We start from the raw sequence: 26120 nt of genomic DNA on the forward strand, positions 1-26120 counted from the left end.
GGCCTCTTTTTTTTTCCTGCCTTATGGTTTGTTCACAACTTTGCTTAGAACCACAGAAAAGTTGTCTGATGAAACCTAATGAGGGACCATTAGCACCTCTTGTTAACAACCTGCTGCTTGTTAACAAGAGGATCACAGCATCACAGCATAACCTTAAAGCTCTTCCCCAGTCACTTGGTGTCATGACTTCAGTTAAGCTCACCAAAAAGCAATTCTGCTTTGATCTAATACATACACTTTTCCCAACAATGCTGTGCTGTATTGGATACAGTTTTAAGTATATATATAGCCAATGAACTGTATGTAGTCCATAGATTTTTTGTTATTGATCTAATTTTCATCTTACAGACTAAATGACTAACTCCCAATTCTAGATGTTGATTACACTGCTTGAGAATTGAAGGAGGCTAGTCTAGATTGTACAGTCAGAGCTGATTCTAGACATCATCCAACTCTGTGAGCACAGTTTGGGTCTAATATCTTAAACCAATTAGGATTCCATATTAGCAGAAGTAACTGTTTTAAAAATAAAGTATATCAGTTAGGAATACATTCAGCTTTGAGGAACAGAAAACCTAACAGTAGTGGCTTAAACAAGTATGGGGCCTATATTTCCACACAATAAGAAGTCCAGACATAGGTGGTCCAATGCTGATGCAGTTACTCAAGAATGTCAATGATGAATAAAGCTCCAGGCACTTGCCTGCTTCACCATCCTTAACATGTGCCTGTCGCCCTGAGGGTGGCAAGATAGCTGCTAACATACCAGATATCAAGTTCCAGCTCCAGGGAGGGAGAAGGACAAAGGATAAAGCTTTCTCCTCATGAAGGTTTGCTTTATTTTTTTTCAAAGAAGAAAGCCCTCCCCAGGCATTTTTGACTACATCTCATTGGCCAGAATTGGGTTTTATGACCACCCCTAACTACAGGGGTGACTGACAATTCAAATACTTATCCTTACAGTTGCCATAGAAAAGAACATCAAGAAAGAAATTGATTAAAAGCGTATGGAGTGATCTAACACTCTAACCTTAGGGAACCTAAGGTTTTGGGGAATATATATATATTTTTATAAAAATATAAACATATATTTACATGTAAATATATATAATAAAATATATTTTTATTATATATTTATATGTAAATATATAATAAAAGATGCAAATATATTTATATATTTTATAAATATATTGTGTATAAATATTTACTTTAATATTTAAAAAATTCATTCATTCAGCAACACTTTTCCCATGGAAGTTGCTCAAGGAGAAAATGTTTTGGTGCATTCCTGGCTGGGGGTACTTGACAGTGCTGAATACCACTAGCACTGAAAGTAATAACTGTTATCCCTCTTCTATATCATGAATATGAATGGTGCTCTGAAGGCTGAATGCAACCAAAGAATTTACATGAGAAATGAGGCATGAAACATTTTTGAAAATATATTAGCCCAAAGTCCATATTACTGCATATTTTATACCCTTTTCAATATGCTACAAAAGGTTTGAGCCATCAACTGAATGCTGCCAGAAAAGAACAAACAAGAACAAGGATACAAAAATCAAGGCTGAGAGTCAAGTTGCCCCAAGATGTTCTTTATGGTCGTTATAATGATCACAGTACCAGGCAGCTGGCTTTGCTTCAAACTCTCCCCTTGAGCACTTCTCCTGCAAGCCTGGTCCTCCAACAGACTAATCCCAGGCCAAGTAGACAAAAATATTCACGGAGTAAAGTCAGTATCGGAGAAAGCATTCCATAAATATCTTCCCCCACTCCGGCCACTTGGTTCCTTGTACTTTCTTTTACATCTGAGATCTTCTTCTCAGTTTGAGAACATGAAGGAAACATGTCTGGTTGAGTGTTTTCTGGCTGGAAATTCAATTCTTGTTTAAATCTTTTATTCTGAATGTTTGTATTGTCCAAAATATATTTTGTAGGCATGGTCCTAGGGTAATAATAACTATAATATGTTTTACATCTTATGAACTTTATCCCATGTCAATGATATTCAGTAAAATCACCAGTGATATGAAAATATTCACCCTTTTAAGTTATTATTCCGTATTTTGATCCTTTCTACTTTTATATAGTTCTAAAAAGTTCTGTAATGAATGCATATCATTCCTGTAATATGGAACAACTCTCAACTTTGGTTTTTCCAGGAGGCTGTTGTCTTCCCAGACCAGACCTGAACCAAGTTGGGGCTTGTAAAGTGAAAATACATGAGACATCAAGTCTGCAGACAAGTTCTCATCAACTACCTGGTTCCCAGGGTCTCATGGTTCATGTACTGAGCCTCCTCTGAAAACTCACATAAAAATACTGATTCCTGGACCTCAGACATGATAATTCAGTTGGACCAGTGTGTGGCCCAGAAATCTGCATTTTTAACAAATACCCTAAGTCATTCTAATATAGATGGTCCCCAGGCCACACTTGGAGAAACAATGCTCTGGTAAGTCATTTGCTCACATGATGAGAGGCCACAGTCTGTTGCAAAGTCCATTCTTATGGATTCCACCAAAAGGCCAGTTTCCCCTTCACACCACAGAATGGTTCCCTCTCTCCTTCATCTTTCAAAGGATAAACTGCTTCTACTTTTCTTTTCCTCAGTCACAAGGAGTTAATATATTAATAATTTTCATAGAGCTGCTTAATATTTAATAATACTCTGTTACACTGAAGTATTCTATCATACAGAAAAAGTGTTTCTTAATTAACTAAGCTCAATTGAATGCCTACTATGAATAAGAAGAGGAATATTAAAGATAGATAAGACCACCTCCCAACTCTCAAATGAAGATTTCTAGATTAGATAGCTCCTGCCTGTCTGTCACTGGGTATGAATTCCCTCAACTAATCTTTAGTGATAAACTACATAGTACATTTGAATGTTTATCATTCTAGAAGAATCATTTCTTAGCCAATTAAAATGTACAGAAAGTTTGGTGTTAAAGATTTACCTTTAACCCTTTAGTCTAAGAATGTTCTACATCATTTTCTTATTTCTAAGAGATAGTTCTATTTTTCTACTAAAGACCTAAAGAAGAATTCCTCTGGGCACAAAACATGTCAGGGGAGCTCTTACTGTAAACCAGTTGTTATTTTTTCCTTGCTATCAGACAGTGTTTCACTTAAGCTCATCTAAATTTGGGAGGATGAGACTGCATGTTTCAGAGATAATCTGCCAGCTGTGCTCGTGAATGGGTCATTAAATTCTTGCAAAGAGTAAGAGGAGAAGGAAGGGGAAAGAGAAGAGAGGAGGCTCTATAACAACAACTACATTTTTAAAAACATCTCTTAAAGGCCAGCCATGAGGCTAAGTGCTTTAATGAAGTATTTCACTTAATCCTCATGACAGCCATGAGATATAGGTTCTTTATAGATTGATTTTACAGATGATGAAAACTGAGGCATCGAGAGATTAAGTAAATTGCCCAAGGTCATATAGCTACGAGGGCCAAACTAAGACTCCAGCAGAGCTCTGTCTGTTTTCAGAGCTCTCAACCGTGCACTGCAGGAGAACCCACTGGTTGACAGACTTCCCGGCAAAGTGGAAGCTGGTGCAGCAGCCCTCTTGGGAGCATAGCTCCATAACTCCGGCGGCATCAGAGCAGCCAGCAGAAACTGTGCTTGATCAAAAGTTATGGTCTACTGTCTAATTCATCAGAGGACCTCCAACAGCCTCAGAAATCATGCTGGATTTAGGAATTTGAGTTCCCTTTCCTCACCAGATCAACCCCTCATAATTCATATGCTACATACCATCTGCCTATTGATCAATCTACTGTGCTGAGGAAGGTCAGTTCTAAATTTTCTAATAAAACCATCAGAATGATGAAAGACAACCCTATGGCTGTCAGAAAAATATCAAAAATCAGTATGATGACTGAGTTGGCCCTATTGACTCATATATGATTTTTTGTTACAGGGTGAATGGCAATTTTTTGCTGTTAATTAATGCTATGTTTTTATTAGGGAGGCCCAAGGTTCAGACACTCTTAATTGCTTGAACTCCTGGGCTAATTAATGCAAGTTTTAAAGGGATATGTCAGAAATCACAGTATATGTTTTTATATCAAGCATAAAACATGAGGGACATGCCCCTCGCTGAAGATTGCCAGATAATTCTAAACACTTAGCACAGGTCTTGTCAGAGAAAATCCCAGTATATTAATTTACCAAGTTCAGAGTTACTTATCAAAAGGCTATAGAGCATGATGTTTTGTATAATCATAATGGTTTATTAACTCATCATCATTTAATTTTTTTCATTTGTATTCCAATTCACAGAGACATAAGCATATGAATTACAAAACAGCCTGCAGTAACTAAATACAAAATAGTTACAAGGCTAAGTATTATACACTATGTACACATCAATAACAAGATGATTTTCACAAAACACCATGTAAATGTTGATTATTTACATTACCTGATAAGAAATGCCTTGTAGTTTTTTTCCTTGAAGAGTATGTCTATTATTACTCAAAAGAAAATCATCTTCATTTAGATCTATGAAAAGAGGTAAGCATTACACAGAGATTATCAGAAATGACAAGATTTAAGAAGTTTAAGTGCAATTGAATACCTAAATATTTTTCTTTAGTCTATTAAGACATTATATGGACTAGACCATGAATGTTTACTTTCTTAAAGATACACTGTTCTTATAAGAAACCAATCAAAGTAAAATAGAAATTTAACAACAACAACAACAAAAAAAAACAAAGAATGCCTCTGACCAGCTGTGTCCTTGAGCAAGCCATGGAACTTTTCTGGGACTCAGTTTCCTTCCCACTTATAAAAGAGTAGCATGTGAGCTACTAAACCACTTCTAACTTCAAAATGCTATGAGGTAATGTTATCACCTCACTTGTTTCTGTTAAACTGAGCTTTCCATCCCTGGCATTTTGAGCTTCATTAGCTTATGTCTTCTCAACATGAATTATTTATGTTGAAATTGTTCTCTGCCTGCTTTGGTAAAAGCTTTGGAGTGTGTCATCCATTTGCTTGCAGCTAAATGAAACCTTTTCAAAAGATAGCAGCATTTCCCTTTCAGGCCCTGTGAAAGGGGCTCCATTTATATAAATCTGACATCCACAGTGTGCTAAAAGAAGACAGGACTTCATGGATCACTTAATCCAAGCCCCGTAGTTCACAGGTGAGGATACTGAGACCCACAGAAATCACCTGGCCTCCAGGCCAATGACTTTTTCTTTCACCTTCACTCCCTTTTACTTCCAGTCACTACTACTACTTCAAGTTTCCACTATTCCTCATTCTTGTATTCTGAGGGTGAAGAAGGAAGAGTCATGGCCTACCTTCCATGCACAGTGAAACATAGGAGTAGGTTTATCCCCCAATCCCCATTATAGCTATGGTTAAAAGATATATTAAATTCACAGCTCAGTCTCAGAATTATTTACACCACCTAGTTAATATTTGACATCAGAGTCACCACACTACAGGGCTCCAGAAAATACTGAAATTTTAAATTGAGCTGGTTTTGTGGTCTGGCTCTTTGAAGAAAGATCTACCATCACACAGTCAGAATGATAGAAACAGAGTTTTTACACCATTTTTTTTTTTTTTTTTTAGTTTCTGTACTTAGAAAAATTCTTTCCTCTGTTCCTATATTCCTTTTCATCTCTTTTCTTTTTTTTAAATCCTCCGAACCTGAATTTTGGAGAGCTCCCTCTATAATTACTCTTTGGGGCTCAGGAAAACACCAGTGAAGTAGACTCCTGTACTCTCGAATCTGGAAGCCACAGAGTGAGGGATGTGCACAATGCATTTATATCACTTACATAACAGTGCAAGGCAGTAAAATGAGTGATTCATACACCACGGTGGGAAGAGAGCACTAGGACCCAGAGTACTCCCAGAAGATGCAGGGCCTCAATGGAAGCTTGAAGAATGCAGATTGTTTGGAAAGGCAGAAGAAAAGGAAAAGTTACAGCTACAGCAACAATGCTGTGAACATTAGCCTATAGTGTGGAATAAGTGGAACATGTTCAATTAAATGTAGAGATTGAGATTGGTCACTTCAGAGGCAGTTCTGGATACTGCACAAGAGGAGGTGAGCCTGGGTGGGTGAGTAAGGCCAAATGTCAATGGACCTTGAGTGCCAGGTGGAGGAATGTGGACATAACCCACGAGACCAATGCTGCAAATATAAACATCTACAGAAGGCAAATAAGTAATTTAACTCAATGAAGTGAATTTTGTCAAGGAGACATTGGGAGATCTGTGGTGAGGTGAAGGTCTGCCATTGCTAATGGGCTGCCATTGTTCTCAGCTCTCTCAACAGAAATCACCCCAGACTTTGGACCCAGGATTGGCAATGTCCCTCATGTTTCTCAGTAGAGTATAAATATATGAATTTTAAGGTAAAATTTCTTGATTTTTAAAAGACTGTATGGCCTAAACAAGTTTTTTCTCAAAATAAATTTATTTCTAAAACTACCCATTTGTGGCCTCTGCTTAAAAAATGGGAGATTTATGAGGGTTTTGGACAAAGAAAGGGACACCAGGAAAATGGCATTTTATGAAGATTAACTCTCTGTTTTGTAATCTTATACATTTCATTTATTTCTAATCTCCCCAATGTTACCCTGCCAAAAACATTTATAAAGATAGGAACAATTTGGTCTGAAGCAGCAACAAAGGCAATAGTTGAATTAGGCAATATGCAGGTTATATTTTCCAAAGACAGCCACAACAATATCTCCCATAGCACATGTTCTTCTGCAATGTGACCTTAGCACTCCTCCACCAAGAAATGGAGTTTAATTCTCCTTCTATTGAATTGAATTGGCCATAGTGATTTGCTTGTCACAGGAGAATGCAGTGGAAGTGATGTTTTGTGACCTCTAAGTCTGGGTCAGAGGAAGCTGGAAGCTTCTACCTGGGTCTCTTGTGATACTCACTCTCAAGACACTTCCTTGTGTGATGTGTGAAGCTCCCCCTCATATCTTTCCCTCCTGAAACCCAGCCTTTAGCCTGGGAAAAGCTCAAATTACATGGAGAGGCCACATATCTGTTCTCCAGTTGACAGTCCCAGCTGAGCCCAACCTGAAGTTATCCCAGACAAGTACCAGACATGTAAGTGAAGAAACCTTTAGATGACTCCAGCCACCAGACATTTAAGTCTTCCTCAGTCATTCAAGTCTTCCTAGAGGAAGCCTCAGATGTTGTGAAGCACTACCCTGACTAAATCTCTGACTGGCAAAATCCATGAGCTGAATAACATTTTGCTTTATGTCATTATGTTTTGGGGTGGTTTGTTGTAGCAATAGATTATCTGTACATGAATGAACTACATCAGCGGGTCACAAAAGACAGTGTACATAAGAATGTATCTTCCAGCATAAATGTTCAGACTCCAACCGCCCTTCAAATGCAGATGCAGAAAAAAAAAAATGGGATTTGATTTAAAAAGCAATATCTCTAATCAGCTTCTAGGTGATTCTAATGGAAATTAGACTTCGGACCATACTCAGGTAACTATAATTCTAGTAAGAACTCTCCTAAAGAATTGAAGGGATACCAAGACTCATTTGTATAAAACACTAGAACTCAGAGTGTTCTTGTCATTCAATTCAGAAAGGTTTCCTTAGAAATAAAAGAGGCCTGCTGTGGCAAGCAGCCTTTGCTTAGGAAGTTTATTCCCGCATCATAAGCAGACATTCAGGTGTGAGATCAGACTTCTCTCTGTCATTCCTCAGGTAGTCCAGTCTAAACAGAGTTAAAGTACATGCTCTTGGGAAATAATGTCTCAATCAAATTGTGGTCCCTGAAAATTAAACAGGATGGTAAATACACCTGTGACTCTATACATTTACCATCTTGAAAATGAGGGTATCAAGCCAGTAAAGAAGAAGACTTAATAAGATCTTGAGAAGCTAAACTGAAATATTTATATGCTTATGCTTACTCTGAAAAGGCTGGCCAAATAATGACATTGACTAGAATTCAAGAAAGAATATTTCAAACTAATGGTAACTCCAGTGTTAAACTGGAAGGTCCTAATATCTTTACCAATGGGGTTTTTATAGTGAATCTCATCAAGATCATATGTAAAGAGGATTTATTTTAAAAATAATTTTGCAGCAGCATGAGTGGAGTTAATTTTCCTTCCATCACTAACCATGTTTCCTGAATGTATCCAGTCCCTTACATCCTTTACAAACATAGCCAATTACTTTCACATATTTTCTGTTTCATGGAATAGTCTATCACAGTAACACCATTTGAAAAAAATCTCTAAATCTCCAAGTGCGTTTTGTTTCCTTTACCATTTTTTAAATTTTGCTTTGTTTTTATTCTTTGTACTTTCTGGTATAAAATAATGAAAACCCTGTTCTTGAAAATATCTTTACTTAAATCATAACTTGATCTTGGGTAAATTCCAATTCATAGATTTCAAAGTTTATTCTTTTCAGGCTTTTGTCCCCCCAATAAAACTAAGGCCAAAATAAATTTAAAGTTTTTTTTTTGTTGTTGTTGTTGCAGTATGCGGGCCTCTCACTGTTGTGGCCTCTCCCGTTGCGGAGCACAGGCTCCGGACGCGCAGGCCCAGCAGCCATGGCTCACGGGCCCAGCTGCTCCGCGGCATGTGGGATCTTCCCGGACCGGGGCACGAACCTGTGTCCCCTGCATCGACAGGCAGACTCTCAACCACTGCGCCACCAGGGAAGCCCCAAATTTAAAGATTTTTAAAATCGATTTTAATTTACTAAAATGAATATTATGAATATTCTGCCTGTTTAGAATGCTAAAAATAAAACAATTAACATGAATTATAGATTAATTTCCCTTGATACCTAAATTATGCCAATCTTTCAGTTGTAAAGTCCTGAGCACTCAATTTAGGCTGCATATATTTTACAGATGTAGTCTCAGTATCACAGATGTAGATTTAGGTGAAAGTATTCTTAGAAGAAGGAAATAGACTACATAAACTAAAAATGCTTCTGGCTCTCAACTATTGTGATAAAATTTGTCTTAAGCAACATAACACAATCATGTTATTGGGGTATGTGAATATCTTTATGGATTAAAATACCAGGCACAAATCCTTGGCTAAATATAGCCTGTGGAAGTTTCTTTCATCAGGCTCAATACTCTTCAGGACTGAATTGCTGTTAATATAACTTGTGTCATGTGGAAATACCATTTTGATATTGAAATTGAGAGGAATGGACTTTTTTTGGTTCTTGAAGTATGTAATAGATTCTTTAGGAGTTTATGTCACTCCTATCATTTCCCTATATGTTTTCTTCTGTTTTATTGAAAGATGGTCTTTACAATTTCATCATTAGTGTTCAATAAAAACATGGGCTGTGGATGATAACAACAATGCACCTACCTATCTTCACCTCAGTAAACTTCACAGTCTGCCTATCCTCAGACCCAGTAAACCACTCTTAAGTAATTATGCAATTAACAGCTAAATAGTAGTGTTTAAAATGAGAAAGAAATATTATAGGTTGATTTGTAGGGCACTGATTGCTTAGAAATACTCTGAGCCTTCCAAAGAAAACTACTACACCCATAAAATTCAAGTCCACAACTTGTGGCTCTCCCTCTCCCACTAAATTTCTCCCTTCAATTTACAATGGAACTGACAGCCTTGGTCTCAGGCCATCAACTCTTTCTAGCACAGCATTAATCCCTAAGAAATGTCCTGTGACTCAGCTGGTACTGCTGAAATGTCAGCTGAACTTCTTAGGCACACATGCACACACACACACACACACACAGACTGAAAAGGGTGCTTAAGAATCTGAGAAATATCAAAGCTGAAAAGTCTTCTTTAAAGGTTTTCTTTTTTGTTCTCTGACAATGAAAAGATCACTAATCAGAAGCACCTCAACTCAGGCCAAGAGTTTTTGCTGCTTTGTCAGTGTAACTATAATAGAATTACTTACCTATTACTGCTAAATTTATAACAAAAACAAAACGCACAACATTTTACAAAAAGGATGTTAAAGAAAATAGAATACTTGAAGAGGTTTATGGCAAAATTTATGACTAAAATAATCTGTAATATAGTTATACCTTCTTTATTCACAGATTAAGGTACAATAATCTAAAAGTAACACATGCTTATTAAAGAGGTGGATGAATGAATGGATGGATGGATGAATGTTTGATTAACTAACTGAGGTGTGAATGAATACAGATAGCATTCATGAGGTGAAGACAGAATCCAATCAAAACACAATATTAATAAAACATTTCCTATAATTAAAAGAAAATATCTAAAATAATCCCCAAATGTTCCACCTATTTATTTATTTATAATGGAGAAATCTGTGAATATTTAAAAATTAAGTTAAAACTATTTACCAAAACATTATTCAATCTTGGATAAAATTGATATATTTCAAAGGAAAATGATTATTTTCATAAATAATTACATTGTAAATCTATGAGCTACTTCATGGAGCTCAAAAGGCAAAATCTGAATAGAAAGTATAATCAAACCATTAAATTCCTGACTATAAAAATACATTATAATTCCCTTTGTCCCCAAATATTAAAAACTCTTTTAAAATTAAAAATCAGAAACTCTTAAATAACCGATAACTAATATAAACAATTATTTCTTGTTCCAGTAACATTGGAAGGAGAATACCAAGCAGATCAACTTTTTATGTTCTTGTTCATCTTTCTGAACTCTTAGGACTTTCTGTTTTGTTCATTACCTTCCCAAAGTTAAGTAATTTTAATTATGAAGTCTTTTATTATTAATGAATTTTCCTATAACTGACTGCTAATTTGCTTTTCTTGGGATATTTTTAATCATAAAATGACATAATTTTGCATTAATAGTCAAGTTTATTTCTCTTAAATTCTTAAAGAAAACCTAAAAATAACAACTGTTAATATATTTTTGCATTCTTTTAGACATTAAAGACTTTCAAATATTTTTGCAACTGATTCTTTGCTTCAACAGGAAACTTAATTACATTCTACTTCCTTTCTGAATGTCTGTGTGTATCTACACACACACACACACACACACGTATATATTCTATTAATAATATATACATTCTATTCTATTAGTTTTTCCTTTTTAAGTAGACGACACTGCACTGCTTATTTTAATGAAGAAAGATGTAAATTTTTCTTACCTGCCCTTTAAACTGCTTTGGGAAAATGCAAAGTCAGCTGAACTAAATTTAGCAATTACCTTTTAGCTGACAGAGTCTTCTGATGTGGGAATCATTCTCAGGCTTGCTGGGTTCCTGCCAAGTTGTGTCATTCACAGTTTTTCCCTCTAAAGCAAAGCAGAAGATTGGTTAGAAGAATTCACGGTAACATCTGTGTAAGAAATTTGATATCAAAACAAGTTCAGCACACGGTTGTAACTTGGTAAGTAATATGTTAAGAAAGCATTGTGGTCCATTCTGGGAAGCTCTGGTCCCTGACGGACACTCCCAGATGTTCTGTGGGCTCCTATTTATTTCCATAAACTACATAAGCACTCAAGCATAGATGGTAGAAGGTTGCTACTGAAATACCTCTTGATAGCTTTTGATTACATTATTCTTTGGAGTATTTTTCTTGAATTAATAACCATTTATTTTTTATACATCAATTAAAGTAGCTCCACCCTCCACATTCTTCACTGTTTTTAACAAAATGATTAAGTAAGTGTGTAGAAAGAACATTGAGTTGTTTCAAGAAACTCTTAAGATCCTTGACTGGGAGAACCATGATTTTCCCAGACTTGTCCTTCTAACACCCGGGGCAGGCTCTAGACATGTTTTAAAGAAGTGAACTGCACCAGAATAAAGAACTGGAATCCCTTCTAATCTGTTTACTGAAGACTACTCATCCCACATGCTGTATCACACCATTGATAAAGCAAATTTTAAATAATGCAACAAAAGCATCACACAAACTCAGCATGCTGTGCTGTTTTTAAAGTCAGTATTTGCTCTCATATTTGAGTACAGAGAAGGAAGGTGATCATCAAGAATCATTTTAGCATGGACACATCTAGAATCTTATGTGCACCAACTGAATATGCTATGAGAAGGGCATATATAAATGGAAAATAAAAGAGTGACTACTTCCTTTTATTTCAGATCATGCACTATTCAAATCAGGGCTAGTATTCAAAATATTTAGCAACTACTGCCCACAGGGCCTTGACTAGTGAGATAGGACTCAGCCCCTGTAGATGTTGCCACTGGAAGAATATCAGACCCAATTAAAATGCAGATGCCCTTGGTAGATGCATCCATGGATGATCATCACTTTGGCCTGAGTGTGTTTTTCATACCCTATCCAGGAACCTGGTTTTGAAAAGAGGAAAAAGGGGGTTTAAGCATCCAACTTCTAGGTGCTGCTAAGGAGAAAGGGTACCTACAAGTTTGATGAACTGCATAAAAAATGAATTATTAACTGAATAATCCAGTTGTTTTGTCACTACAAATGTTTTATAATTAGTATAAAACATTCTATTTTTCTATATTCTGTAAAGGAAAGAGAGATATCTTCCATTAACTTTCTAAAAATAATTAGATATTTACTTTAAAATTAAAATACAAATCAAGCCAATTGCCCCTATTATTACTATGGGTACTGTAACCACAGAAACTGAAGAAAAGCTCTGGTGCTTGAAATGCTGTGGAAAGTCTTTTATAATTCAACCATTTTTTATTTCTTTTTTATTCATTCATAGATTCCTAGATATGAAAAGATATCTAAGAGATCATCTTGACCATGGACCTTCCAAGCTAAAGTTGGGAAATTGGAAGATAGTCAGCCAATAAGCCAAAAAGAATTATTTTTTTTAATATAAAAGGAAATTACTCTGAATAAATCAATGGTTTATTTGTCTTAGCCATTTAAAATTAGAATGGAACCACATTTCTTTTTTTGAATTTCTTCTATAAAATTCAAAGACAAATCAATTTGACTTTCATCCATTACTTTCTGTTCCTTTATGGCATTAGCAGCAGAAAATCACTCTTAGAGAAAGAGAACATATCATTTGCATAAGTAATCTTATGAATTACTAACCAAATACTTTGCTTTCAGACATAGATCTCTGGATTGACCTAGAAAAAAAAGGAAACCAATATTTAAGTCTAGATTTAATAATTTATATTTTAAGTGAACAGAAATTAGGTCACTTAGACATGTGTGCAATGTCTTGGAGAGCAGGAATAAATTCTAAGTTCTACATATGGGCCTGAATTTTCCTGACTCTGGATGGCAAAGTACAGTTAATACATATTGCCTGGAAATTTCCAGGCAATATGAAGAAACTAACTTTCATAAATCTCACCACCCCTACCCCTGCAAAAAAAAAAAAAAAAAGTGGGCCATTTCTACATGAATGCATCTCAAGATAATCAAATAGTTCATATGGGAAAGTTCTTTTTCAAATAATTCTATTCAATAAATACAGAAAGAACATTGCAACTTGAATATAACTATTGTACAATCCCTAATAAAACAATAAATCGGGGCAATAATTACCAGTTGCTGTTAAAGTTTTTAATTGAAAGGCCGATGAGCAACTTAGTGCTGGATGGATCAGTCTGATACCATCTGAACCCACTAAGCAACTTCACAGTTGTAAAAATAGAGACAACCAGATATATGAGCTTCCAATGTAATGCAACAGGAAATATCCAGTCACTGATGACCTACTTTTAAAATATATAGAGATAGATAATCAAACTTGAATCTTATCAAGCCTGGACATCTAACTAAAAATTTACAGGAAACAGAAGAGAGAACACGTGTTTAAAACACACACAAACACACACACATATACACTCACACACACACACACACAAGGATGCAATCAGTAAAATTCAAAAATACGGAAAATTCCTCAGAACGAATAATCCAGTTTCTCCAGCAAATAAATGGGGGGAAAGACCTATAAATTAAGAAACATGGACAAAATGCATCACATGGATCTTCTTTGGATCATGATTCAAATAAACTATCTACTGTTTAAAAAGCACTTGAGGCTATCAGAGACATTTTAATACTGACTGTACACTTCGTGATATTAGGTTATTTTTCTTATTTTGTTCTAATACAGCTGTGGTGCTGTGGTTATGTTTAAAAAAACAATTCTTGTTTCTTAATGATATATTTGAACATGAAATTGTCTGAGATATGCTTTAAATAAAACTCAGTGAGGGGAGTGGGAGTGGGGAGTCAGATGGGTAGAGATGAAATAAGATTGACTATAAATTGATACTTGATTATGTTAATCAATGTACACATTGGGTGAACACACACACATAGTGTGCATGTAAATAATTTTGTCATAGCTGGAGTGTTTTCCATTATTCACCTTTTTTTTAAGCTCAGGGTTGTAAGCAAAAACTTACCTATATAATGTTTCTTTTTTTCTTAACCATTTTATTTTGGTTTGTGTTAATTTTTTAACACAAAATGCTCATTCAGGACAACTCTTGGGAAGTGACAAGTGTTCCCAAAAAAGCTACTTATAATATTATAAAGTGAAGTAGGTGTATAATGACAGGAGAGGTTATTCCCTTCAGGGGAGTGATGGACAGAAGAACTGAGGAACTCAAGGAAGTCTTCAACTTTAACTGGTTGGAATCTGAGAAGCGTGTTAATTGATTTGGCTTATGTTTGAAGATTCCTAATTCAGTCAGCATCAGGTACTTTTCCTCTCATTAATCCTCCTTCTGCACCTCCATGTTTGGGTATCATCTAATCTGTAGAAGCATCAATCATCAGCCAATGCCTGTAATTTTGTTTAAGTATTTGATTTGGGATTAGTGAGCTCCTTATCCATGGATAGAATAAACAGCTACATAGGTGGGGCAATTTTTAAGACTGAGAAGAACCCTGCTAAAAAAATCCCTCTTTACTCCCATTCATGCTTAAAATGCCACTGATGTAGTTTAACTAGGTAACTATGACTAAAATACAACTACCCTTGCCTGGCAGGTGCTCTAAACTGTTAATCATGAAATTACCTACTTACTATGGCTGCATTTTATATCCTTACTGGGAGAAAGCTTTGAGCAGGAAAGGAAGGAAAGACTATGAAAACACCAAGTGTTTTGTGGGAGGAAGTAGTTGGGGGAGGAGGAGAGGCAAGAGCTGTCAAAAAAGACTACATCCAGAAAGAATTTCACATGTTAACAGTTTTGTCTCAGACCATTCCAGAGTGCAAGGAAGCCGTTCTTCTGTATCATCAGCCACCAATCTGGAAATTTCCCCATAAACCAACTTCCTGCTGCTATGTATTTCTTGCTTATTAGTTAAAAATCCCATTACCTTATGCAACATGTGTGTGTCACGTCCTCTGGCAGCTTGATGTGCTGAATATAAAGCCAAGCCTGACCTAAATAACCCAAATCTCTTTGCAAACACATTTTTATTAGGATTAGAAGAACTCCAGAAGATTAATAGTTCACCGATAGAAACATGTTTTTGAGTAGGCTTCCACTTTAATCTGAGCCTAGTTTAGACACATGTTTCTTCTTCTGAAAATTTAATTTTCACATCCCTGTCTACAGGAATGTCACAACACAAGTTTCCTAAGCATAAGCATAAACATAAATGTTAGCAGGGTAAAGCATACCTAGATTTGTACATGATGATTTTTAAAAAAGCACTTTGACAGGAAACCCACTAAAATAGTCTATTCAACATTGTAGAACTAAGAGAACATAAAGTTTTCAAAGTAAATTTGACTTACTTTCTTTTTGGTTTTGCATTCTCAAAATGAGAAACTTCCTGTAAAATAAAATAAAAAGTAAAATAAAATAATACTACCCCAAGAAACCAGAAAGAGAATTCAAGTACAGTTTATCTTTGAGTATAATCCAAATGCAGTTCATTTTGCCTTTTCCTAGTAAAATGACTGTATTTTAGTAATTTATTTAGTAGAATCTTGTTTCTAGTTTTTACTTTTTTCTCTCTTTGTCTTTGTAACTTTGATAAATGTTTACCTCATTGTAAGTCCGTGACAGTTAGTGAGCAAGTATTTTAAACAAAAATCTGTAATTAAATCCTTGTAGCCTCAAGTTTATATTCCCCTTCAACCCACCAAGACCAGGGGGAGAGACACATACCAGAGTATGTTAATTACATTATCTTTCTTTAAGAAAGATGGAAAGTAGCCTATCACAATACCCTAAGTGTGTTGAAATACACGTGTTATTCATCTGACCTTTTTCTTCAGAGCCGCTGATGCTATGTAAAATCTCTTATACTTCTGACAGAAGAAATATGTTGCCACATCTTTCACCATGTTCGAAAGAGCTTAAACTGCTTCCAGGCGCCTTTAAGAACTCTTCAGATTCTCTTTCTCATTCATCCACTCCTTCATTCAAAAACCATTTATGTTTTTGATGTCCAGTGTTTTTTGAACACCTACTATATGATAGGCAACAGACCATGTTCTGAAGGGTCTTGTTTGGCGAGGTAGAAATTTGTGTAGTAAAGAACATTGAGACCAATATTCCACGTAGTGAGAAAAGCAAAGGCTGGAAGGAGTGGTGAACAAAAATCAAAAAAGGAAAGTTTTTTTTTTTAAATTAAGGTATGGTTGACTTACAATATTACATTAGTTTCAAGTATACAGCATAGTGATTCAGTATTTTTTTTGCAGATGTTACTCAAAGCTGTTTTTATTATTCCAATAGTTGACAGTATTAGTCTGAGCACTGTAAAGTTCAGGATAAGCTTTCCCCTACATAATAACTGAGGGGGACCTTTCTCAAACCCTTATTGTGTTTTTATCAAGATTTAACTTCAAAGACAATTTGAATTACCTATTTCACGTTGTTGGGTAGAACTGAAAACCCATATACTGAAATAATCAGTCCCCAACTTGAGAAACAAGTTTTGCCAAGTTAAGATGCCTGTGGATCACCCAGAGGACAATGTCTTATAGAAGAGATGTGGGGGTGAAGGTAAAAAACGTGGGAGTCATGAACCAAGCCCTGAGGTGAATTGAGATATCAACAGACTCTGAGGACTTAATGGTTAGATTGATCACTCCTTCGATTCTCTGTGCTTTGTCATCAGGGGTCCTAAAAATAATCAATCTCTATCCATGGTCTTTTTATGAAATTTTTTCAGTCTGGTCTAGAAGTCTCCAAACCTCAGTCTGGAAGCTAACTGTATCATTTTCACCACAATCAGAGGACACACTAGCTTTGTGAGGGTCATCAGGAAAGGGGATGGCCACCCATCTTTGTAGTAGCATTTTCCTGTCATACATATTTGTAATGTAGCTAGGAAGGAGCAAACTCTATGTTCCCATAATCTATGCAGTTTGGGCTAGTTATGTCTCAATAATCAGAATCCATTGTCATGAGTCTCATTAATTTGTTATGTGAGTTTAGATCAATTTCTTTGGATTGTGAATATTGCACTCTTTAAAATCGTTCTACCTCTTTTGAGTATAAAGAGGAAAGGTGTCTGGTCTGGAGTTAAGCAGTACAGAAGGTGGATTTGAAATAAGAAAGATAGGAAACATTAGATATCTTTTGTATTTGTTATCATTTGAATCATAGTACTTTTCGAATCCATTTATTATATCAATAATTCATTGTTTTCTGCTACCAAAGAGATTTAATTCCAGATGACACAAAACTTGTGTGCAATTGAGCCCCAAGTGTTTGAATTGGGGCAGAGGGCATATTATTCAAGCACAGCCTCTTGCTTCAGCTGGGTGAAGCCTTAGCTAAGTTAATAAAATCAGATGTTGGACCAAAACTGGTTAAATATGCATGGCTACTGATTGTAGTGAAAGGGACACAATTAGCTTCTGAGCTGAGGTTTAGAGACATCTGGATCAAGATTTGAAAGAATTTCATAAGACCATAGATGGAGACTGGTTATTTTTAGAACGCACGTTGTCACAACATTCTCTAGGGACTATCTACTTTGTTCTATTTTACTGGAATCCGGGTCATCCAATATTTGCTTGTAATGAATCAGCTTAGGTTTGGGGATCTTTTATTAAAGAGTTTTCTTGTAATGAATACTTTGAAAAAGATTTTGAGCTAAAACTTCTTTCGAATCCTTATTAAGATGAAAGAGTTAATGTAGTTCTCCTTAGGTAACCTTCTTCCTACAAGAGGGTAGGGAGAGTCAAGCACACTAAATTCAGTCTCAGGTGTGATTATATGAAGGAAAGGGATTACTCAAATAGGGCAACATCTACTTATAAGAATAAGACTTCTGTTCCCTGGGTGTTGTTTAATTGTAGATGACTACTGAACTGGTTAAGCAATTTTTAGTACTTCTTGTACCAAGCAGTCTGCTTACATAAGCAGACTGTCATGTACTTTGGAGTTCAGACCCTAGGTTCTTTATTTCTGGAGGGGCAAGTCAAGAAGGACTATACATAGCTTTATTTTTAGAACTATATCTATGTGTGTGTGTGTGTGTGTGTGTTCATGCGCGTGATACTCTGAACTACAAAAGGAAAATACCATTTCAGAGAGTCAGTGAAATCATTCTGTCTAGTCCATTAATTTGACACTTGCCATCAATACCAGGTAAAACTTGTTCCTGTTAGCCTTCATTATCCCCTAAGTCAAACACTAATCATTAGTCTTACCTTTCATTCACTAGGGAGTTTGTGGCTTAATTTAATTGTTACCCCTGGCAATTTTTAGGAAAATAAAAAAATATGAAATGTAGACAAATTATTATAAATGGGCCAGTAGAAACTAAAGAATATGTCCAACCTATGTTATTTTTCAAGTAGATGAGAGTAGGCTCTAGGAGCAAAGCATTTTCACATAACTATGAAACTAGGTCAAATTAAGGAAAATTTAAAAACAATTAGAAATGAAGAAAGAGAAGGTGCCATTTAAAAGGATAGAGAAATTTTGGATACCAACTGCCATATTTCTATTCTCATGCAGTGGTTACAGTTGACTGTCCTTTGGGATTGAGTCTAATATGTGCCTGTTTCTTGTGTTATTCGTTTTAAAATCTTACTTTCAAATCACAAAGTCAAAAGGAAAAATGAAGTGAAGAATATGTCAGGAGTTGTTGTTGACCAGCTAATGGAAATGTAAAAGGTATTTCTGCACAGAGAATAATGACTGACAGTAAATGATGGTGTAAATCCCATGGTGAATTTTTAAGACTTAAGAGCTGATGAGATCTGACCTTTGATTTGCAAATGAATAAATTGAGGTTCCAGATGGTAAATTGACTTGTCTAGGGTCATACATACAGTGATTTACCTTGGTTAAATGCTCGTCATATTTTTCATTCTAATGTATTCTTTAGAATCATATAATTCATTCATTCATAGATTTATAGTTCATTCAACATTTATTTAGCATCTATTATGTACCAGACACTCTTTTAGAGTCAAAAAAGAATTACAAGTGGTTCTTCTCTCAAATATCCACCATCAATGACCGCTGCTCTCAGGATCCTGTTGGATTCCATGATTTTCCTAATTTTGAAGATTAAATGAGCTAACCTTTATAAAATCCTTACATGATTCCAAACACATTGAAGATACTTACAGATGTTATTTCTCATTAGATTAATTATTCATTAATAGTTACATGGAATTCTGATAATGAGGTAAGAATTGAACATAAATACAAACAAACACACACATATTGGTATACATACATATAACTTCTTATTAAAATAAGCTAACCCAGTTCCTATTTTATTCAACTCATTCTCTTGCAAGAATAAAGATAATTCACTTGCATAACTAAAATTATTTTAACTAATATCAAAATACTGTGATTCCAAGAATGCCACATCCAAACTGAATGAGCTTATGTCTGGACATTTCTTAACTTCTTAGGCTTCAATAAAGTTCCCACAGACGTTCAAAAAAAGAAAGGGAAATTCTGTGAATTTCCCTTTAAAAAAATTCTAATAGACATCTGGAAAGAGGATGCTTACGATGCTTCAAATTTAATAAAGTGGGCTAATTTTGCAGTGCACTGAAAAGCCACCAGAGTGATGAAAAAATGTATACCCAGCTTTCAGCTCTGTTCTCAAAACAAGGAGGAAGTTTGTGTGCTGGATAACAAACCATCACCCATGTGAAGGAGTCCTGCCACCCATGAGGTCCTCCATCCTGCCTCTACACCTGATTACAAACATGTGGTGAAAAAATCACATGAAGAAGTCTCCTAAATTATCAAATTGATCACACCACAAAGAGAAATGTTAGTCAATATAGCTAGTTTGAGCCCAGGTGGTTAAAGCAAGTTACTAAGAATGACAAGACTTTTATAGCTTTTCTAATTTCTTGATTTAACACATTTGAGAAATAATAATGGTAGAACACTTATGGATTATCAAGCACACTTCCAAATGCTTTACATGGAGTAATTCATTTAATCCTCCCAACAATCCCGTGAGGTTTATACAGTTATATGTCTTCAATTTACACATGAATAAACTGAGGCACAGAGCAGTCAAATTCTTGCCTAAGGTCACATAACTAGTAAGTGGTAAAACTGGGAGTTTATGCCTGATGCCTTAATGAGTACACAATGCTACTTCAATACTTGACTACACACATACAAAATCTACCTGTCTTCTAGATCAGAGATCCCACAAATGAACTGTTGGCCAGAAGAGAGAATGGCTAGAGAAATGTAATACTATATGCCACTACTAAACAAAAAATTCAGAAAGCACACTTTTACTAATATGAATAATTTAGTGTTTTTTGCACATAATTCTTTTTTTAATTGAAATATAGTTGATTTACAATGTGTTAGTTTTAGGTGTACAGCACAGTGATTCAGTTATATTTAGTTATGTGTATAACTAAAGAATATATATGTAAGAATCTTTTTTAGATTCTTTTCCTTTATAGGTTATTACAAAATATTGAGTATAGTTCCCTGTGCTATACAGTATGTCTTTATGCATAGTAGTGTGTATATGTTAGTATTATTTGGACAGTATATTGATGTGTTTTGAAGGCATTAATCATTTTGTGAATGCCATCATCATCATCAAAGAATGCCCAGTAATTTATGACAGCATATTTAATTAAAAATGGGCACTTCATGAATCATTGAATTTAGATGAGAGACTGCACATTGGAGGCCCCCCAGTATATTACTGTAATAAAATTATGGTTCTCAGGGAAAACAGATTTTATCCCCCCATGAGAATGCAACGAAGAAGCAGAAGCAACCTCAGCTCATTGTGATGGGAAAAGTAGACTTTCTTGCCAGCCCACCAGTTCCTATCAAAGAGTAATAACCCTATACGCTAATGAATTCTGATTTCCCCAAGAGAAGCAGGTGGTGTATGGCATCCCAAAAAGGCTCATCATCTCAGGGCAGACCTTATAGCTTGTAGTGCCTGGAGAATGCACGGGTACTGTATCTAATCCATGAGGGACAGAGCTGGTAAATTGCATAGAACTTTGTCATTCGTCTACCGGTGTGCCAAGTGAGCTTTCTATCAATCCTGAGCTAACAAACTCCTCTCACAGTGTTATAAATATCCAGGATGGCAAAACAGGTTACTTCGAGGATGGTTATTTGCATTATAAAAGATTCTTCCTTTTCAAAAAGATTCTTTTCCAGACTTCCATTGTTTTTCATGGAAAAGCGTTTTATTTTAAATATAGCAGTGTGTACATGTCAATCCCAAATTTCCAGTCTACTCCTCCCTCCCACCCTTCCCCCCCGGTAACCATAAGTTCATTCTTTAAGTCTGTGAGTCTGTTTCTGTTTTGTAAATAAGTTCATTTTTATCATTTTTTAGAACTTTCTTAAGTATCCTTAAATGTGTTCTGACTTATGAAATTATATTTACACAAGGTTTTAGAAAGGGGAAAGACAACTAATGTTTAGATTTCATGTTGCCTGCCACTTATATCATTATTTTATTTAATCCTCAGAGCCACAAATGGAACAAAAGAAAACCAAACAAACTTGCAAGAAGTGTGATAGGAAATAAGACGGGTAAAAATATCAACTTCCATCCTTACAGTGGAAAAGCACCAAACTGGCACTCCAGGACCTGGCTTGATCTCCCAGGTCTGCTACTAAACTGGGCCAGTTCCAAGAACCCTCTCAGAACTGTCTCTACATCAATAGTATGAAGGTTAGTGAACAAGAACTTGAAAATCTCTTCCAGTAAAAACAATCCATGTTTCCTTATCTACAATATTTCAATCCAAAGTCAGTAGGGATGACAAAAGGTTTTAAGAGAAAATTAAAATGGGAATGGGCTTTTTTGCTTTACAGCTTTTTCTTTAAAACATGAATAAAGAGATAACCATGGCTTTCATTAGATTCAATTAGTAATTATATCATGAACTTAGGAAATAAAAAAGAGAATAGGGTGTAATTAACCTCAATCCATTGATTTTATTTTATTTTAACATAAGTTTCTATTTATGGGAGGAAACTAATTAAAACCAACAGAAAGTGTTCACATATGAATTGGTGGCAGAAGAATAGCTGTATGTGATCGTAGATATAATGGGTAAAAAATAAAAATGAAAGAAAAGTGCAGTGTTTTTTATGAAAGTGATCTATGTTTTATATGTCAACTTGTTATGAGTCATTTCACAATCTAGAAATCAAGAAAAGGATTGCATGCACTGTTTTGACACTGACTCCTCTTGTTCATAGTTTGATGAAGACCTAGCTTATGGGATGCCATTGTTAGTCTCATTTTCTTCCTTTAGTGTCTAGGTTATTAATAGCTATGTCAGTGCTGATGTTAATATGGAGACAGAACAAAAGAACTCCCAATTTTAATAGTTCGGAGGCAAGTAAGAAATGCAGCTGAGTGTTTAGAATACCAACCTGGGAGTCACCTACCTTGACTTCATTACTCACCTATTCTAAGATATGTCACATTTCAGTGTCCATTTATTCGTTTATAAGACACTTGGCTCTAAGTGATTTTTAAGGCCTTTTCTGGAAGATGCTAGGACAATGTGCAGGGATAATGTCTTACCTTCCTTTCACCATTTTTAACTGTACTTCTTCCTTTTCAAGCCCAGCTTAAATCTCACCTTCTCCACTGAACTTGCACGGTTAAACCACAAACCACTATCATGTTCTTAGTCATAACACATTATTGATCATTTACTTTGTGCCTGCCACTGTGCTAATAATGTTAATTGCACTGTCACTTTTTATTCTCAAATAATGAATGAGAGTAACAAGCAGTTTCCTCATTTTATAGGAGAAGAAACTGGGCTTAAAGAATTTAAGGAACTTGTCCAAGATCACGTAGCTGGTAAATTTCAAAGCTGCCATTTTTATAAAGTTTATTTGACCCCCAAGTGTTGTGCTTCTGACTATTACATTATTTTTTTTGAAGTTCCTTCTGAGAAATATTGTAGAAGTTGGGCTTGATACTTATAATACAGCATTTAATTACATAATGTCTTATTTTATTCTCTAGATTTTTTTTTTTTTTTTTTTTTTTTTTTGCGGTACGCAGGCCTCTCACTGCTGTGGCCTCTCCCATTGTGTAGCACAGGCTCCAGACGTGCAGGCTCAGCAACCATGGCTCACGGGCCCAGCCGCTCCACGGCATGTGGGATCTTCCCGGACCAGGGTACGAACCTCTGTCCCCTGCATCAGCAGGCAGACTCTCAACCACTGCGCCACTAGGGAAACACTCTCTAGATATTTTTGATATACATATTTCTACTGTAGTTGACATCTGTCATTCACTAAACCTAAAATCAATGTGTAGAAGAAGGAGGAAGAAGAAGAAGAAGGGAGAAAGAGAAGGAGAAGTGGAGGAGGGAAGGAGAGCAGGAAGAAAAGAAGGAAAGAGAGAGAGAAAAAAAGAGAAAAGAGAAAGAGAAAGAAAGAAAGAGAGAGGGAGGGAGGGAGAGAGAGAGAAAGGACTCCCATTGTTACTAGGATGAGATATGCGGCTTAGGTCTTATCCATCACATGGGCAAACTTAAGACACTGATTCAAAACTGACTAACATGGGAGAAAATGTAAGGTGTGGGCATCCATTTTTAATGTAGCAAATCTCAGCAGAGACAGTGTGGTTCTGGAGCCTACTGCTATGAAAATAGCTTCTTGATTTGGATACTTCCTGATGGTGGCAGAAGCAACAGCTCTCCTGGGGGTGGCAAGTTTTGTAGTGTGCTTCTCAGTAATTTCTGCAAGCTTGGCTAGAGTATCTATCTTCAGCCTCCCAACAATTCTGAGATTTCTTTAAGCTGTAATCCATTTCTTTCTGCTTAAATTAGCTAACGTCGATTTGGTTATCTTCAAATTAATCCTGATCAATAACTTATCAAGTTAATTTTAGGTCCTGTGTTAGTTATCTATTACTATTCAATATATTACTCCAAAATGGAATGCCTTAAAACAATATACATGGATTATCTCACAGGTTCTGTGTGTCAAGAATATGGGTATGACTTAAATGGGTCCTCTGATACAGGTTTGCAGTCAAGTTATTGGCCCAAAGGTATGAGGTTTCACCTAAAGGCTTAGCTGGGAAGAGTATCCTCTTCCAAGCTCACTTAGTGATTGTTGGCAGCATTCAGTTTTCTGAAGCCTGTTGAAATGAAGGCCACTGTTCCTTGCTGGTTGTAGGCTGAATGCTGCTCTTGGTTCCTTGCCACCTGGGCCTCTTCTAGATGGGATCTTGCTTCACCATAACGTGCAAGCAAGAAAACAATGGAGACAGTCCTCTTGCAAGACAGAAGTTATAGTCTTGTATAACTTAATCATGGAAGTGACTTCCTATCACCTTTGCCAAATTCTATTGGAATCAAGTCTCACACAAAGAAAGGTGAGTATTACATAAAAACATAAATACCAGAAGGCAGACGTGATGGTGAATTTTATGTGTCACCTTGGCTTGGCCACACAACCCAGGTATTTGTTCAAACACCAAGTGAAATTATCATTTAAGTCAGTAGACTTTAAGTAAAGCAGATTACTTTGTATAATGTGGCTGGACCTCATCTCAATAGTTGAAGGTCTTAAGACAAAAAAACTGTAGTCCCCCAAGGAAGAGGGATTCTGCCTCTAGACTACCTTTTGACTCTTATTATAACATCAGCCCTTCCTTGAGTCTCTAGCCTGCTGGCCTGCCCTCCAAATTTCAGACCTGCCCGCCTCCATACTGGCATGAGCCAATTCCTTAAAATAAATTTCTCTTTCTATATATCCACATCCTATCAGTTCTATTTCTCTACAGAGCCCTGATTTATACAAGAGGGTTCATTAGACGCCATCTTAAAAGTCTGCCTTCCACAGTTCCAAAAGGAAAATAATACTGTTTTAGGTTAGAAAACACTCCCCCTTCCAAAAAAATTTAAAATGTACACATGGAACCATTTTAGAGCAGCAAGGGACCTTGGAGACCATCTAGGCTAAACTTATTATCTTATAGAGGTGGAAACAGAGAACCAGATAGTGTAATGACTTATTCAGCGCTATTTAGGAACAAAGCCAGGGTAAGAACTCAGTTTTCTCTCTTAAGGTCCTTACCATTGGCCCATAAATTCTCCTAAGTTGAGAGCTGAGAATTGCACTAATTGCCTGAAGACTGATTATAGTGAAGGAAAATCTTCGTGGGCAGATAAACTACTGATCAGCTGGGTTGTTCTTCCCTTCAGTTGGTCTTCCGATAGCAGGTAATTGTTTTGTACCAGTGCTGCCTCATCCTCCAACCCAGATTCCTTAATGATCAGTAGTGTTCACAGCCAAGATGGCAGGCTGGGTCATGGATCCTACCAGTGGCTATGAAAGAGAGCAAAGCTAACTGGCCAAGGAGGGATTAAACCCTTGACCTTGACCTCATTAGTGCTGAGCTCTAACCAACTGTTAGACATGTATTGTATCATTTGTCTTTAAAACTATGAATCTGCTATATTACACTCTTATTAACATCTGGTAGCTGGGAACAATTTAATTGATTTCTCCAGTGATTTTATCAATGCAGAATGTTGATGAATGTGAGTACATTTAAAAATTAAACTTGCATTTAAAAATATTTAAGTTAAAATGGACCCCCCCCAAAAAAAAAACAGCACCTGAATTATAAATTAGGCTAACAAGAGCCACCGTGATAGATTTTCTTGTTTACTGTTATTTACACATGGAAGGAAATCTAGGAATGAATGT

General features: G+C 35.9%; 1 protein-coding gene across 1 annotated transcript in view; it reads right to left on the bottom strand.

Annotated features, from left to right (window-relative positions):
• Positions 1 to 26120, bottom strand: part of SAMSN1 (SAM domain, SH3 domain and nuclear localization signals 1) — a 394513-nt gene that overhangs the window by 99353 nt on the left and 269040 nt on the right. The window contains exons 5-8 of the mRNA XM_082624481.1: positions 15725 to 15762; positions 13045 to 13082; positions 11204 to 11290; positions 4436 to 4515 (exon numbers count right to left, since the gene is read on the bottom strand). Of these exons, the coding sequence (XP_082480607.1) occupies positions 4436 to 4515; positions 11204 to 11290; positions 13045 to 13082; positions 15725 to 15762 (243 nt within the window). The remainder of the gene's footprint in view (positions 1 to 4435; positions 4516 to 11203; positions 11291 to 13044; positions 13083 to 15724; positions 15763 to 26120) is intronic.

The sequence above is a fragment of the Mesoplodon mirus genome (genome assembly GCF_964341445.2).
Source record: "Mesoplodon mirus genome assembly, chromosome: 6".
Taxonomy (NCBI): domain Eukaryota; kingdom Metazoa; phylum Chordata; class Mammalia; order Artiodactyla; family Ziphiidae; genus Mesoplodon; species Mesoplodon mirus.